The sequence below is a fragment of the Rana temporaria genome, chromosome 12, assembly GCF_905171775.1.
Source record: "Rana temporaria chromosome 12, aRanTem1.1, whole genome shotgun sequence".
Classification (NCBI taxonomy): domain Eukaryota; kingdom Metazoa; phylum Chordata; class Amphibia; order Anura; family Ranidae; genus Rana; species Rana temporaria.
The window spans coordinates 3,088,883-3,106,468 of record NC_053500.1 but is presented as its reverse complement, the minus strand read 5'-3'; the positions used below and the strand labels follow the sequence as shown (position 1 = coordinate 3,106,468).

General features: G+C 44.2%; 1 protein-coding gene across 1 annotated transcript in view; it reads left to right on the top strand.

The window, feature by feature from the left end:
* The window catches only part of LOC120918527 (ABC-type organic anion transporter ABCA8-like), a 55,195-nt gene extending 37,849 nt beyond the window's left edge, over positions 1 to 17,346 (top strand). Inside the window, exons 28-39 of the mRNA XM_040330156.1 lie at positions 2,875 to 2,966; positions 9,220 to 9,340; positions 10,013 to 10,136; positions 10,503 to 10,594; positions 10,941 to 11,110; positions 11,487 to 11,562; positions 12,201 to 12,295; positions 13,335 to 13,454; positions 14,307 to 14,447; positions 16,598 to 16,677; positions 16,776 to 16,831; positions 17,081 to 17,346. Coding sequence (XP_040186090.1) covers positions 2,875 to 2,966; positions 9,220 to 9,340; positions 10,013 to 10,136; positions 10,503 to 10,594; positions 10,941 to 11,110; positions 11,487 to 11,562; positions 12,201 to 12,295; positions 13,335 to 13,454; positions 14,307 to 14,447; positions 16,598 to 16,677; positions 16,776 to 16,831; positions 17,081 to 17,173 — 1,260 coding nt within the window. The 3' untranslated portion in view covers positions 17,174 to 17,346. The remainder of the gene's footprint in view (positions 1 to 2,874; positions 2,967 to 9,219; positions 9,341 to 10,012; positions 10,137 to 10,502; positions 10,595 to 10,940; positions 11,111 to 11,486; positions 11,563 to 12,200; positions 12,296 to 13,334; positions 13,455 to 14,306; positions 14,448 to 16,597; positions 16,678 to 16,775; positions 16,832 to 17,080) is intronic.
* Positions 17,347 to 17,586: the final 240 nt, after the last annotated feature.

The following is a 17,586-nucleotide window of genomic DNA, read 5'->3' as shown; positions in this document are numbered from 1 at the left end:
ATTCTGCAATAGTAACCTCCAGTATCAGTGTTGTTGGATGCAATAATAACCTCCAGCATTGGCACCACTTTATGCAATAATAACGTCCAGAATTGGTGCCAGTTTCTGCAATAATAACCCCCAGCATTGGTGACAGTTTCTGCAATAATAACCCCCAGCATTGGTGACAGTTTCTGCAATAATAACCCCCAGCATTGGTGCCAGTTTCTGCAATAATAACCCCCAGCATTGGCGCCAGTTTCTGAAATAATAACCCCCAGCATTGGTGTTAGCTTCCACAATAATAACCCCCAGCATTGGTGCCAGTTTCTGCAATAATAACCCCCAGCATTGGTGCCAGTTTCCACAATAATAACCCCCCAGCATTGGTGCCAGTTTCTGCAATAATAACCCCCAGCATTGGTGCCAGTTTCTGCAATAATAACCCCCAGCATTGGTGCCAGTTTCCACAATAATAACCCCCCAGCATTGGTGCCAGTTTTTGCAATAATAATCCCCAGCATTGGTGCCAGTTTTTGCAATAATAACCCCCAGCATTGGTGCCAGTTTCCTCAATAATAACCCCCAGCATTGGTGCCAGTTTCTGCAATAATAACCCCCAGCATTGGTACCAGTTTCCTCAATAATAGTCTGCAAGAGTCATTGACTGATATAATGTAACAACATACGGTTACATTGTACTTCTTTTGTTACTATATTAACTTGTATTTCATTCACATGTAGATCACAGGTGTAAATTTTGATCTGCATATGAAATAAGTAAAATAAACCTTATATAAGGAAAAACTGAATTATTCTTTAATTAAGTGTATTCTGATTTTACCCCTTATTAACCCCAGTTAGTCACAATTAGGTAGATTCAGAGACATTGGTGTAAACTTGCGGCGGCGTAGCTTAGCGTGTTTAGGCTACGCCGCCGTAAGTTAGCGAGGCAAGTACTTGATCCTCAAAGTACTTGCCTGCTAAGTTACGGCGGCGTAGCCTAAATCGGCGGGCGTAAGGGCGCCTAATTCAAATGTGTGTAAGGGGGCGTTTTATGTTAATGGAGCTTGACCTTAAGTTTTTGACGTTTTTTCTCAATTGCGCATACATTTCCCAGTGTGCATTGCGGTTAAGTATGCCGCAGGGGCCTATTGATTTCGACGTGGACGTAAACGACGTAAATCCCTATTTGCGGACGACTTGCACAAACGACGTAAACATTTTGAATTTCGATGCGGGAACGGCGGCCATACTTAACATTACTATTCCAACTAGGGCCAAGCTCTAACTTTACGCGGCCTATCTCTTACGTAAACGGCGTAAAAGTACTGCGCCGGGCGTACGTTCGTGAATCGGCGTATCTACTAATTTGCATATTCTACGCCGACCGCAATGGAAGCGCCACCTAGCGGCCATCCGAAATATTGCAACCTAAGATAGGACAGCGCAAGCCGTCGTATCTTAGATATGTTTAAGCGTATCTCTGTTTTAGAATACGCTTAAACATACGTCGGCACAGATTCCGAGTTACTGATACGCCGACCTAACTCTACCTGAATCTACCTAAATGTACTTCTTACCCCAATTTTCCCTTCAGCTGTTTTTTTCTGCTGATTGTTTTTTATTTCAAATTTTTTTTTTTAACCAATCATATTTAATTATTTATTCATGTCAGTATTGCATAGTAATTTGTACTTTTTATTTACATTTAAACCTTTCTTACCTAACATTTGTTAAAATTTGATTTCTTTTGTTTTGTTGTATAGATTACCTAAAAATGTAAATAAAAAATAAATAAAAATAATAATATTAAAAATAAAATAAAATTTGTGTCCCCAAAATCAAAGGCCCGGATTCACATACAGCGGCGCATATTTATGCCGCCGTAGCGTATCTCATATACGCTATGCCGACGTAGCGCCGAGAGGCAAGCACTGGATTCAGAAAGCCAGTGCTGCCAAACCTGTGCTGGGTTTCCTAGGCGTAAGTCATCGTAGGTGGAAGTGGGCGTGAGCCGTGCAAATGAGGCGTGACCCCATGCAAATGATGGGCCCGAGCGCCATAAAGATACGAAATAACGAACGGCGCGTGGATGCATCCCAGTGCGCATGCTCAGAATCACGTCGGAACGAATGCCTAAGATACGCCGGATCACTGCCTACGGCGTGAACGTAACCTACGCCCAGTCATATTCCCGTACAACGTAAACGACGTAAAATACGCCGGCTTGATTTCCCTGGTCCATACCTTTGCATGGGTTGCGCCTCATATATGGGGAATAACTTTACGCCGGACGTACTGTACGACTTACGCAAACCGCGTATATATCGGGCGCAAGTTCGTTCGTGAATCGGCGTATCTCCCTCATTTGCATATTTGAATAGAAAATCAATGGGAGCAGCAAATGCGCCCAGCGTAAATATTCGCCCACGATACGACGGCTTAGGCAAATTACATTGGTCGTAGGAAGCCTATTTTTATCCGGCTTCCTACGACTGCGGAATTCCTACGGAATCCGGGCCATTGATTTTGGGGACACAAATTGATTTTATTTTTAATATTATTATTTTTATTTTATTTTTTTATTTACATTTCTAGGTAATCTATACAACAAAAAAAATTAAATCAAATTTTTAGGCGTATCTCAGTTTTTGGGCACGGCACAGATACGACGGCCCATATTTGCACTTACGCCGCGTATCTCGAGATACGTCGGCGCAAGTGCTTTGTGAATCCGCAGCCAAAGTGTTTATTACCTTGTTACCCTTCTAATTAATTACAAAGATATTGCTGATATAACCGGCCCATAGTGGCAAATTGTTTAATTGCTTTATAAGAAGTACACAGAGGGCCAAACACCGGAATTCCCGACTCTCTCTGCTTCCTCTTCAGCCGTACACACAAACCATCGTACTCTGGGGGCTCCTGTGGTTTCTGGAATGGTGGATGGGAACCAGAAGTTTGAAACAAGATCCGGTATTCAGGTGGGTCGGTGACCAATGTACATCACATCGGCAATCATTTATCTACATATGATTGTGGGTGTGGCCAGCTAGTTGAGCAAATATAAAGGGAAAGTCGCAGCCAAGTGCCGCCAAAGAGTGCCCAGTGCCGCCAAAGAGTGCCCAGTGCCGCCTATGAGTGCCCATCAGTGTCACCTATGAGTGCCCATCAGTGCCGCCTATGAGTGCCCATCAGTGCAGCATACCAGTGCTGCCTATCAGTGCCCATCAGTGCCGCCTCATCGGTGCCCATCAGTGCCACCTCATCGGTGCCCATCAGTGCCGCCATATCAGTGCCCATAATTGAAGAAGAAAACTTACTTTTTTACAAAAAAAATTAACAGTTAAAATAAAATAAAAAAATTAAAATAAAAACTTAATTTTTTTCAAAAATGTCGTTCTTTTTTTAGTAGTTGCGCAAAAAATAAAAATCGCAGAGGTGATCAAACACCACCAAAATAAAGCTCTATTTGTGGGAACAAAATGATAAAAATTTCATTTGGGTACAGTGTAGCACGACCGCGCAACTGTCATTCAAAATGCGATAGCGCTGAAAGCTGAAAATTGGCTTGGGCAGGAAGGTGCGTAAGTGCCTGGTATGGAAGTGGTTAAACTTGGTAACTCTTCAGTGATTCGCTTTCCGTGGCTTCACGGCCTTATAAAAGCAAGCTGGTATTTACTTTAACACTTGTGATTACTTCTCAAAAACAAACAGATCTTAAAGCGAAAAAACACTTTTTCAATATATGGACCATTTGGTTAACCATAAAACAAACTCGGTCATTTTAACCAAGATTGACTTTTAAATTTAGAATGAATCAACGCATACTATAACCAATCCAATTCTAATACTTTTATGAAAAATGGGGGGAACTAATATGCAAACCGCACTGACCAGAGAAGTCCGTTTTGTGACATGTGACAATATATGTATCTCCCTAGTTTTAAAAGTGAAACAAATTCATACTGCAGTTGGAATTCACTCCACTCCAAAACTGATCCGGGTCACGGCACCAATGTAGTGATATATATGTATATAGCCGGATTCAGGTAGAGCGGCGCTTCTTTAGGTCGGCGTTGCGCATCCCATTTGCACTATGCCGACATAACATAGTGAGGCAAGTACTGTATTCACAAAGCACTTGCCTCTTAAGTTACGTCGGCGTAGCGCAAATGGCCCGGCGTAACCACGCCTAATTCAAAATAGGCAGTTAGGGGGCGTGTTGTATGGTAATGAATCGTGACCACATGTAAATGAAGGTCGTTTGTACGGCGCATGCTGAGAATCACGTCGCAAATACTCCCTACATCACAACGTCGGCTCAATGCTTTCGACGTGAACGTAACCTACGCCCAGCCCCATTCACGTACGCTTACGCAAACAACGTAAAATACGACAGCTGTTCCGTCGTCCATACCTTGCATGGGCTGCGCCATCTTTTTTGTAGTTTATCTTTACGCCGGCGTATGTCTTACGTAAACATTGTATCTTACTGCGAGGGGGGGAAAGTACGTTTGTGAATCGGCGTATCTTGCTCATTTACATATTCTAGGTGTAAATAAAATGTACACGCCCCTAGCGGCCAGCGTAAATATGCAGCTAAGATACGACGGCGTAGGAGACTTACGCCGGTCGTATCTTAGCAACAGAGAAGCGTATCTCAGTTTGAGAATACGCTTAAAGATACAACGGCACGGATTCGGACTTACGACGGCATATCTACTGATACGGCGTCGTAAGTCTTTCTGAATCTGGCTAATAGTGTCCAGTCCGATTAGATAATTGATATTTAGATGTTAGTATGATGACTATAAATTATATTGTTCCGCAGCAACACACAGGCTCTCCAGAGAATGCATTTTATTTAACTTCCAATAACGAATAAAAAAAGTCCGAAGTCCACAGACGATACAAAATCCAACAGAGCATATAATTCAAATCTCTTCCTAGACCTGTGCCAAGACTCACAGAATGCCAGCTTGAATGTCTCAAAAACTGGTCTCACACACTGGAGGGAGGAGTTCTTCCAGGTCTACCAAATGTTTCCCTGAATGAACACCCCCTCAAGTCTAATTACCATCAATAAATACTTCCTTATGTATGTAAGCAATTTACCCTTTGAGGCAGGCCATACCTCACACACCCAGGTAGTCTTGGACAAGATTAACACATCTAAGGGTCTTCAGCTGTCCCTTTGTTGGCCACTAACCTTTGGTCAGCAAACACCCTTTGATGTGTAATCTTGAATGCCTGTATGCAACATATATATATATATATATATATATATATATATATATAATACCTACACATATATACTAATATTACAACACCAATTTTGATTGGATTAGTCAAGCATATGCTCAACCAAACTTCAATTACCTAAAAGGTAAAATAAACAGAATAATACTTTACCGGGACTTAAGAATTCTGTCGTTTTGAGAAGCATCAAGTAGGTGTCCCGAAGGACCTCTTTCGACATTCCTACATCTCTGCTCTATCTCCTCCTCCTCCTCTCATCTTACAAGACTCTCTCCGGCTTTTCTTTAGATTTTACAATCTTCGCCCTCCTCCCTCTGCTATGTGTAACCACTTTTATCCCACCTAAAAAGTGTGTGTGTGTGTCACTACTACGTAATTGATGATGTAAAATGACGTGCTGTTTCCATGTTACCATGACAACTACGTCTGGTGGCCATCTTGGACTCTTTAATATTTTTCCCACCATTGGACGATGATATTCTGAGCCTTTTTATTGGACTAAGAGCTCCGCCCCCTGGATCGCTGAGAGGGGAGGTGAGCCTGGTCCAGGGCGGATCCTAGGATCACAGGCGCCTGGGTGCAGAAATATTTCTGGCACCCCCACATGGGTGTGGTCATTTTACTAACTACTCCCCTTTACAAATGTTTCTATGCCAATGACTCAACCACAGAGATGCTTCCCCACAAAGTCTTCATTACCCTGGGATCCTTACATGATCTCTTAACAATAAACAAAATACAGGAAGAGAAGCAGAATACTTTCTTGGGACCTGGAGGGGGGGCCTCTCTGATGGACTCAGAGAGGGCTTTTGTTAGAGAGTTTGTTAGAAAGAGCCCCAGACATACTGCAGACATGATACAGGAGATGGTCAGAGACTGCAGACATAGTACAGGAGATGGTCAGAGACTGCAGACATAGTACAGGAGATGATCAGAGACTGCAGACATAGTACAGGAGATGGTCAGAGACTGCAGACATAGTACAGGAGATGGTCAGAGACTGCAGACATAGTACAGGAGATGATTAGAGACTGCAGACATAGTACAGGAGATGGTCAGAGACTGCAGACATAATACAGGAGATGGTCAGAAACAGCAGACATAGTAAAGGAGATGGTCAGAGACTGCAGACATAGTAAAGGAGATGGTCAGAGACTGCAGACATAGTACAGGAGATGGTCAGAGACTGCAGACATAATACAGGAGATGGTCAGAAACAGCAGACATAGTAATGGAGATGGTCAGAGACTGCAGACATAGTAAAGGAGATGGTCAGAGACTGCAGACATAGTACAGGAGATGGTCAGAGACTGCAGACATAGTACAGGAGATGGTCAGAGACTGCAGACATAGTACAGGAGATGGTCAGAGACACATCAGCTCTGGACAGACACACACCCATGCTCAGAACACTAGTTCTGGAAGGACACAAACAAGGAGAGGAGGCGGGAGGGGAGAACTCTACCACTGTGGCGCCCCCCACCTCTGCAGGCGCCTGGGTGCAAAGCACCCTGCCTAGGATCGGCCCTGGCCTGGTCCATGTCATAGTACTTAGTCTGTGTGCATTATGTAGACTCTTGTGCACTTTGTACTCCACCATTTGTTAAACATAACTATTCACATGTAAAGTATATTTCACCTTCTGACCAGTGGCGGCCCGCCCATAGGGGGCGCCCGGGCGCCGCCCCCCCCTCCCCCAGTCAGTAAAAAAAAAAATCTAAAAAAAAAAAAAAAAAAAAAATTTTTTTTATTTAAACATGTCCCTTTAAGGAAAAAAAATTCCAAAAAAGGTTCTTATGTGCACTGAGTCCGGGCGTCGGGCGCCGGGAAAAGCGCGGTATGGGTAGCGCCACGTCTGTGCAATCACGGGATTGCAGACGTGGCGCTACATTGGCAGCCCAAAAATGCCTTTGTGGCGCGGTCCATCGCGCCACTTGCTTCCGGCGCGATGGACTGCATTGTTATGGCTGGGCGGGTGCATCCACTATTTGTGCTCGTTCCGTCCTGACGTCCCTGGAAGAACAGGAAGTGACGTCGGGACTCGGGGCGCTCAGTGCGAGTACAGGTAAGCTGAGCTATGCCGCCTGCCTCTGCCCCTCTGTAATGGACTGTTTTCTCTGCAAAGTTCGGCGGCAGCAGCTGCAGCTGTCCACCCCCCTTCTGCAAAGATTACCTGTGTTCCAATTTTTTTTTAGTGAATATTCGGCCGAAATCGCGGCACCCCCCTCCCCCCCCCGGGGGGGGGGGATGGGGGTGCCGCGATTTCGGCCGAATATTCACTATAAAAATTTTTTTGGAACATTTGGAATTTTTTTTTTTAGTGCACATTTGGCCGAAATCGCGGCACCCCCCATCCCCCCTCAGGGGGGGGGGGGGGTGGGGGTGCCGCGATTTCGGCCGAATGTTCACTAGACATGATGAGCAATTAACCCAGTGCAGATGTAGGCTCATTGCAAGGGTGGATTTTTTTTTAACATTTTCATGGAGTTGGGCATAATAAATGATTTTTAATGTTCAATGCAATGCATAATCTGGGTGAAATGCCAGCCGTCAGCAGCCTGAGCCCCAGGAGAAGATGGGGAGCTACAAGTCCCAGCAGGTTATAATATAAGGCTCCTAGGTGGATGGGAGTCTTATATTATAAACCTGCTGGGACTTGTAGTTCCCCATCTTCTCCTGGGGCTCAGGTGCATGCAATCCACCATCTATGGGACTACAAGTCCCAGCAGTGAGAAAAACTGGACAAAGATGGTGGATTGCATGCACCTGAGCCCCAGGAGACGATGGAGAACTACAAGTCCCAGCAGGTTATAATATAAAGCTCCGAGGTGGATGTATGACTGGACAGTGACACAGTGGGGACAATTGGCACAGTGGCTGTGTTTGATGGCATGGCACAGTGGTGACAATTGATGGCACAGTGACCACAATTGATGGCATGGCACAGTGGCTGCATTTGATGGCATGGTACAGTGGCTGCATTTGATGGCATGGTACAGTGGCTGCATTTGATGGCATGGCACAGTGGCTGCATTTGATGGCATGGCACAGTGGTGACAATTGATGGCACAGTGGCCACAATTGATGGCATGGCACAGTGGCTGCATTTGATGGCATGGTACAGTGGCTGCATTTGATGGCATGGCACAGTGGCTGCATTTGATGGCATGGCACAGTGGTGACAATTGATGGCACAGTGGCCACAATTGATGGCATGGCACAGTGGTGACAATTGATGGCACAGTGACCACAATTGATGGCATGGTACAGTGGCTGCATTTGATGGCATGGTACAGTGGCTGCATTTGATGGCATGGTACAGTGGCTGCATTTGATGGCATGGCACAGTGGTGACAATTGATGGCACAGTGACCAGAATTGATGGCATGGTACAGTGGCTGCATTTGATGGCATGGTACAGTGGCTGCATTTGATGGCATGGTACAGTGGCTGCATTTGATGGCATGGTACAGTGGCTGCATTTGATGGCATGGTACAGTGGCTGCATTTGATGGCATGGTACAGTGGCTGTGTTTGATGGCATGGTACAGTGGCTGTGTTTGATGGCATGGTACAGTGGTGACAATTGATGGCATGGTACAGTGGTGACAATTGATGGCACAGTGACTGTGTTTGATGGCATGGCACAGTGGTGCGAATTGATGGAACAGTGGCTGCATTTGATGGGCACAGTGAGGCTTATATTTTTTTTTCTTCTTCGTTTGCGCCCCCCCAAAAATTTTGAGCACCAGCCGCCACTGCTTCTGACACATTATAACATTGTAAGTGATGTCCTCCGCCTAGCATGTGCTTTTATGTAATTCTGGTGCATTTCCCTTGTATGTTGTATATGTTTCATACACCCATTACAATATAACATAATTAGGTAGTGTATTGTGTTTCTGTTCATTTGTATATTGGGAAATTGAGAAATTAATGCTAACACGTCCCATGCTACGTCCTATCTTCATTCAGATTCACGAAGAGAGAACATCCATTTACCCAGAATCCTGAGCAGCTGGACGATGCTGATGAAGAGGTCCTCGCTGAGAAAGAAAGAGTTAACACTTTGAAAACAACAGATCAGGAGGAGGAGGTAATATATTGCTAAACGCAAATCCACCATGTAAATATACATCACACTCCTGTATGATAACTCTCACATCATGTCCTGCACACCATCTGAAAGTTCCAACCAGGCTGGCAGTGGGAGTGGTTGCTCTGCTGTCTGACCAGAGAGGAGGTGGTGAGCAGGAGTGAATGGTCATATTCAGTCTCTGCTTATTTCTTTGTCAGATTATACAGAGTAGCCCATCTATCGGCGCTGTGTTAATGTAAGGAGAAGTCTACAAAGGGCGCTGTATGGACCCGACTTTCCCAACCCTTTTACCCCTCAAATTAGTTTCCAGGTCTCAGGGAACCCCCTGGTGAAATTAAATTTATCTGGGATCAGTGTTGGTTTTGCCAAGTGGTGTTGGTCCTGGCATTAAAACTGCGCCACCAAACGGGAGGTCAATCAGCCACAACTCAAGGAACCTCTGGAGGAACGCTGGTTGAGAATGGTGGCTCCAGCCTGACCCAGAAGTGTAACTCTGCAGATTAACTTCTATTAATAATTTTAAGATTTTAGTAACTTTGTAGCAGTCACAGGAGACTCTTCTTGTATTGGCCCATTGTTTTTATTTTGGATCGATTACAAATCTCACAACAATCTGATGTCCTTCAGAATCAAATCACACATTGACTTTGTCCTTTTTTACACTTCCAGAGGCCGACCATCCTTGTGGACAGTTTGCGGAAAGAGTTTAAGGAGAAGTCAGGCACCTGTGGACGCTTCAGGAAGAAGAAGAAGAGAACGGCCATCAGTAACACCTCGTTCTGCGTCAAGAAAGGTCAGTTCCTGTTCATTTCCGTTTCTTTTAATGACATCGGCCTTAGAGACTGTGCGGCCAAAAACCCCCATGTGTGGTTAGAAATGTGCACAAGAACGTCCATGATCCAATTTTAATTCCAACTGGAAGCAGAACATGCTGGTCTGTTTGATATAAAGGTTATGTTCTCTTTTTCCACCATTTAAAATCACAACGTTTCAGATTAAAGTCTGCAGTAAAGGAGGTACTCTACCCTTAAACACCCTGGTCATTTCTTTCCAGTGCATGAGAATTAAAGAGCCTAACTGGTTGCTTGGAGAAAAGCAGACAGTTCTTCTTCCAGAGATTTATAAATATCAATGTATCAGTTTTGTCTGTTATTTGAAGGTGAAGTCCTGGGACTTCTGGGCCCCAACGGAGCCGGCAAGACCACATCTGTGTTGATTCTGGCAGGAGAGATGAAACCATCAGCTGGACAGGTGAGAGGTAACAGAGGCTCGGAGTGGAGGTCTTCAGGGTTCATGTATAGCGGATTTTGAGGGACATCTTACCCCACTATGACCTTGAGGGATCAAAGAAAAAGGGTTCCTGGAAAACACTGCACCACCAAAATGCAATCAATTAAACATTACCGATTATCACAAATACATCTACAGACAACTTGTGTTTATAAAAAAAAAGGTTAATGTCCCTAGATAGATGGTTGGTTGAACATATGAGATTCACCTAAATACATTTCCTTAAAAATGTTATTATGGGCCCCATTACTAGTAAGCCTGGCACAAATGTCTCTTTTAAGGCACCTTCACTGACTGCCTCCTACAGGTGGTGCTGGGTAATGCAGGAGACCCCCATAGGACTAAAGACTCTGCAGCATTGGGCTACTGTCCCCAACACAACCCTCTGTGGCCCAACCTCACTGTGAAGGAACATCTGGAGATCTACGCTGCTGTGAAGGGCATGAATAAAGAGGACACAGACCGTGCTATTAAGCGGTAAGTTAACGTGCAATGAACCTTCCTCATGATGCAGACCAGGAGTTGTATGACTCCACTTCCTCTGCTGTCCTCCATATTGTTTGGTCTTGACAGTCCCATCTACAGTGATGTTGGCTTTACCATTATGCTTTTAGATTGTTGGAGAAAAAGAGAGCCTAAAGGAAACTCACGCAAACACATGCAAACAGTGGCCTTGCCAGAATGAAACCCAAGCGCTACAAGGAAACTAACATCTCAGCTCTGACCTAGGCTTGACAAGCCATCTGTGTACACACATTACATTAAAGAAATGTTCCCTATAAACCTCACTCACAAGTTAATATATCCTAACTAGTCTGTTCTTCTGGTTATGTCTCCATACTTTGGTCTGCAGGGTGAGTGAAGCTCTGGAGATGAAGGACCATCTCAACAAGCCTGCCAGGAAGTTGTCAGCCGGGGTCTCCAGAAAGGTGCGTTGTTTTCCTGGACTGTGTTCTTATCATGCTCAATGGAGTAGATGTGTTCAGAGATTTAGGATATCTAAAGAGGATCTGCAGAGCTAACCAAGAACATACCCCCCCCATAGACTCAAACTTCACCATGTCTTGTAAAATGATTGGCTGGACTTTTCCCATCTCCACCAAGTCTTCCCTCTGAAAACCATTGAATGTAGCTGGGGTTGTAAAGCCCAGATTAAAGAGGCTTTTATAAAGCTACGAGTCCAGGAGCTCATTGGTAATTTTATGATAGTTGTTAAAGTCGGTGTCCATAATATATACAATAATGGAGGTTAAACACTCCTTGGCTCCTGAGTCATCATCCAGCATGTCCATAAATCTATTTTTTTTATCATCTTTGTTAATATCTGCAATTATTCTGAACATGTAACATAACTGAGAGCAGCTCTATGTTCTGCTTTGGATCATGGATAGAGGCATGGTCAGCTAGAATGGTCATATTCCTAACAATTGCAAATGGATCTCTGGTCGGGAATCCACCATTTATTGCCTTAAAAATTCATACAGTAATCATAAACATTAGGTATCAATAATGTTGCCAACAATAGCAGTAGCCGGAATTGTTCTTTTAGCTCTCTGTTGTTCTTTAGGTGTGTTTTGCCATCAGCATGTTGGGTAATCCCACCATCGTTCTCCTGGACGAACCTTCAACTGGTCTGGACCCAAAAGGACAACAAAGGCTTTGGTGAGTCTCGTCACAAGTTGATCAAGGAGCTAATACCTTAAAGGGGTGCTCTGCTTTTATAATTATAGACCCCGATTCTTATTGTGACACATCGCAAGAGCCTCATGATATCAGTGATCTCCTCAGGACACAGCATGACACAGTCCATGTTGATGTATTTGTTCTCTCATAGTCACAACTGTATTGATTGGTTGTCCTTGCTGCCACATGACCTTCTGACACCAGCCTGAGCAGGGCCAATCCTAGGCATGGTGCACAGGGTGCATTGCACCCAGGCGCCTGCAGAGGTGGGGGCGCCGAAGTGCCAGAGTTCTCCCCTCCCTCCTTCTCTCCTGGTTAGTGTTCTGAGCATAGGTGTGTGTCTGTCCAGAACTGATGTGTGAGTATAGGGCAGCCCGTCCAGCCTGGCAGTGCTCGGGGGAGAGGCCTATTCCTGACATGAGGGTTCTAGTTTTCAGTGGATGCTGAGTGCTGATGTGCAGGAATAAATTCCTAACACTGTGAGTTTTGGATCCCGAACTGTCTCCACCAACTCCAGTTGGAATGAATCCCCCTCCCATCTCTATCTCAGGCTGCACAGAGAAAGAATCGAGGTGAGTCACAGTGTTCAGTGTGTTGGGGGATGGCATCCCCAGCATCCCTTTACACATGCTCTGGGCTGCCCCTGCTCTAGATGTTTTATGGCATGATAGATTGCATAGGATACACAGCCCTGCCCATTCCTGCGCCTAGTCAATCTACAGATGTGATGTACAATGAGATGTAAAGGGGAGGAGTTAGTAAAATGACAACGCCCATGTGGGGGCGCCAGAAATATTTCTGCACCCAGGCGCCTGTGACCCTAGGATCGGCCCTGAGCCTGAGCTAAAGAAATTAGATTAGCGCTCCTCATTGTTTTGGGTACTTACGAGTGTGCAGTTGTAGTGCTAGTGCCCATGACCCTGATCTTGTAGTCACGTCCATCTCCTCCATTTATAGTATTTACATCCTACAACACATACAAAAGTATGACACCTTAGACTTCTCTTGTGTATTCAAGGAGAGCCATCCGAGCGGCCTTCAAGAACCGGGAAAGGGGCGCCATCCTGACCACACACTATATGGAGGAGGCCGAGGCTGTGTGCGACCGCGTGGCGATCATGGTGTCTGGAAAACTCAGGTGAGAAATCATAACGGCAAGACTGAGTCAGGGGAAACTTTTAGGAAGCCAGGAATACACAGAGGAAGCCAGGATTTCTTCATGTATGGTCTGTAGAGCATTGATCCAATATACCCGAGTCATGGGGGTTATTTTCCAAAAAACTCAAAAACATCATGGTAGAGACATGAGGAAGGATGATATAAGATTACTTAGCTCTGGTATCACAGAGGTTGGAGGTGGAGACCTTTCTGCAGACACAAGCTATTGGCACAAATGTTATAGAAAATTCCCTCTATTGTGGCCAAATTAAGACATTTAATATTTTGGCATCAAGAAGATTTTTTTTTTATGCGTTTATTAAATTAAAGGAAGCAAAAATAACACAGAAAAGGTAACAGCGGAATGTAACAATTTTCTATTTGTTGCCATTTACAATCATTATTTTCATTTAAAAGTTGAGAAAACCATTGGCAGGGCACTTTTTATAATGGAAACATTGCAACAGTCCTCTTAATATGTACTTTAGAATGTTTTATGTGTATGTACAGCTAAAACTTATTTTAAGTTTTGTACTGTAGGGAAAGTTTAAAGCCCCTACCAGGTTTTTCTTTCTTTATTTATTTGTTCTGTGTTCTGCTGAGGAGATTTCCCTTCACTCCTTGTTTTGGAGACACAACCGGAAGTGAGAGGAAATCTCCCCCCAAAGTGAGGGGAATTCCCCTTCTAGACAGTTGTCACCAAAACATTTGCCCTCATCTCAAATTTCTAAAATTTAAGATTTCCTTTTACTTTCTGGGGTGATGAGAAGGGTCACCAGGACTCTACTTTCCTTTATGTACACTTTGATATTTCACATCATTTCTCCCCCAGGTGTATCGGATCCATCCAGCATCTGAAGAGCAAATTTGGTAAAGGTTACCTCCTGGAGATCAAACTGAAGGACACCCAGCAGGCCGATGTGATCCACCAGGAGGTCCTCCGCCTCTTCCCACAAGCCGCCAGGCAGGACAGGTAATGCGGCTCATTCTGGGCAAGATTCCAAGACTTCCAGTAATGATTGATCCTTCTATTCCCTATTATTGATAGGTTTGTAAGTCCCCCATAATGACTGATCTTCAGTATTGACCGACCCCTTGAGTGACAGATTCTTAGATCCCTGGGTATGGAAGAGCCACAGTGGTAAGGGACCCCTAGATTCCAGGAACAACAGACCACAAGTGATAACAGATTTGTGAAACTCTAGGAATCTTCCAGATCTTTTAATAATAAGTCCCCAGGATCCATGTGCAGGCATATTGGTAAATAGGATAAGTTGTCTTCCATCTGATTCTTAAATCAATTTTTATCTCAAATGCCACATAAGACATTGGCATACCTCCTGAGACCCACCCTGTCTGGACAGTATGGTCACCTACTGACTTGGCATCATCCACAGGCAGCTTAACTCTTCAATAAGACACAGAAGTTGAATCCAATGCAACTTTACTGTACAGAGGATGTATTGTCTAGTATTTCGAAGTGTAAGAAAACAATGACTACCCTAAACCCCATCTTTGCAAAGTGCTAACACTCACCAGGGCTAACTTAATGGCATCATGGGCCCCTGGGCAAAGTAATGCACTGGGCCCCAGCTTGCCTCAATTTACACATCTACTTTTAAGAAATAAAGTATAAATAGTTGATAGAATTAAACATATATTCATTAGTACTTTCAATAAAATCGATTTTACAAAGGAAAACATTCCATAGATCAAAGACTAGTCAACACAAATGGCACAGTACGGGGGGGGGCAGGAGGGCACAGTACGGGGGGGTCTGGAGGGCACAGTATAGGCTCTGGGGAGCTTCCCGGGACACGACCATATCGGGACAGTTTAGTAAAAAGCATGACTGTCCCAGCAAATCCGGGACAATTGGCAAGTATGATGTAATGCAATATTATTGTGGGGCCCCCCATGTACCTGGGGCCCCTGGGCAGTGCCCAGGAGTGCCCTTGCATTAAGATGGCCCTGACACTCACTGAAGAGCCATGGAGAAAATGGGGAGGACCTAGCTAGGACTGAATTAACTAGCACTTAACAGGATGGGAGGACACAGGGATATACCAAAATCATGTAAACAAGTTGTTGTGGCTCAAAACCACCACTTGATCTCAGCATAGTATAGAACAATAATAATCTGATGCAGTTCAGTACAACACACAAAAAATACATGAAAGTGGGGCAGAACACAAATAGTGCATGGTTGTGATGGATGACACTTGTTGGGTTTAGTGATTGGATGTCTCCATTGAATGTCGGTCTTCCCCCCGCAGGTTCTCCTTGGATGACCTTTACTTTATAGACTTGTTGGGTTTAGTGATTGGATGTTTCCATTGAATGTCGGTCTTTACCCCGCAGGTTCTCCTTGGAGGACCTTTACTTTATAGACTTGTTGGGTTTAGTGATTGGATGTCTCCATTGAATGTCGCTCTTTACACCGAAGGTTCTCCTTGGAGGACCTTTACTTTGTAGACGTGTTGGGTTTAGTGATTGGATGTTTCCATTTTATGTCGGTCTTCCCCCCGCAGGTTCTCCTTGGGTGACCTTTACTTTGTAGACTTGTTGGGTTTAGTGATTGGATGTCTCCATTGAATGTCGGTCTTCCCCCCGCAGGTTCTCCTTGGGTGACCTTTACTTTATAGACTTGTTGGGTTTAGTGATTGGATGTCTCCATTGAATGTCGGTCTTCCCCCCGCAGGTTCTCCTTGGATGACCTTTACTTTATAGACTTGAGTTTAGTGATTGGATGTCTCCATTGAATGTCGGTCTTCCCCCCGCAGGTTCTCCTTGGGTGACCTTTACTTTATAGACGTGTTGGGTTTAGTGAGTGGATGTATCCATTGAATGTCGCTCTTTAGCCCGCAGGTTCTTCTTGGGTGACCTTTACTTTATAGACTTGTTGGGTTTAGTGATTGGATGTTTCCATTGAATGTCGCTCTTTACCCCGCAGGTTCTCCTTGGATGATCTTTACTTTATAGACTTGTTGGGTTTAGTGATTGGATGTCTCCATTGAATGTCGGTCTTTACCCCGCAGGTTCTCCTTGGGTGACCTTTACTTTATAGACTTGTTGGGTTTAGTGATTGGATGTCTCCATTGAATGTCGTTCTTTACCCCACAGGTTCTCCTCCTTGTTGGTCTATAAGATCCCAATGGATAACGTCCAGTCTCTGTCCCAGGCCTTCCTACACTTGGAGAATGGTAAGATTATACAGCTGGTAATGGAGCTGAAGATGAATGTGAAGGACCTCACAGGACGGTACGAAGGTCGCTGACATTTGTGTATTTTCTTTACACAGCTAAACAAACGTATAACATGGAGGAGTACAGCTTCTCCCAGTCCACCCTCGAGCAGGTAATGGCCCTGATATCCAATGAACCCTGACAAACACGGTGATAAAATCCCGACTTTCTTTCTGTGATTTATTTTGTTCTGTAGGATTTCAGAAGGTTAGGAAATCTAATAAGGGTCTCAGGGGACAGCAGGGGCAAGGAAAAAATAGAACCTTTATCTTTACTAACTTGCTTGATTTTCCTGTCCATGTTCCTGAATGTAAGGTGCGGTAAGAAGGTTCTTAGTCTTTGTTGTTGGATTTACTGACAGGTCTTCCTCGAGTTGGCCAAAGAACAGGAGAAGGAAGACTTCCACTTGGATTCATCATTCCGATGGAAACACCTGAAGAGTAAAGAGATATAACATTGTCTGTAATATTATTATTATTACTATTATTATTATTATGGGCCTTGTGTGTGCGGCTGAACCTTCTGCCTGAGAAGTTGCACTGAGATGGAAATTGTGGGGGAAGCCGAAATCAAGTCACCCGACCAGCGAGGAATTCATGACCTATAAGAAGTGTCGGAGGACTCCTTTAGTGTTCCTTAAAAAAAGGCTAACCCTTTATATGTGCCTGTATACAGTATATACTGACCTATCAGCTGTGTGATTATGTAACCACAGAGGGGGAGGGGGAGCTACATTACTATTCCAAGTAAACTTTTATTTTTAATCCCTTTTATCAACAAGACTATTTAGTCGAAACAAATAAAAAAAAAAAAAAATCACGTTGATATTCATTCAGAAAATTTGTATGTACATTTATTGTGAATGAA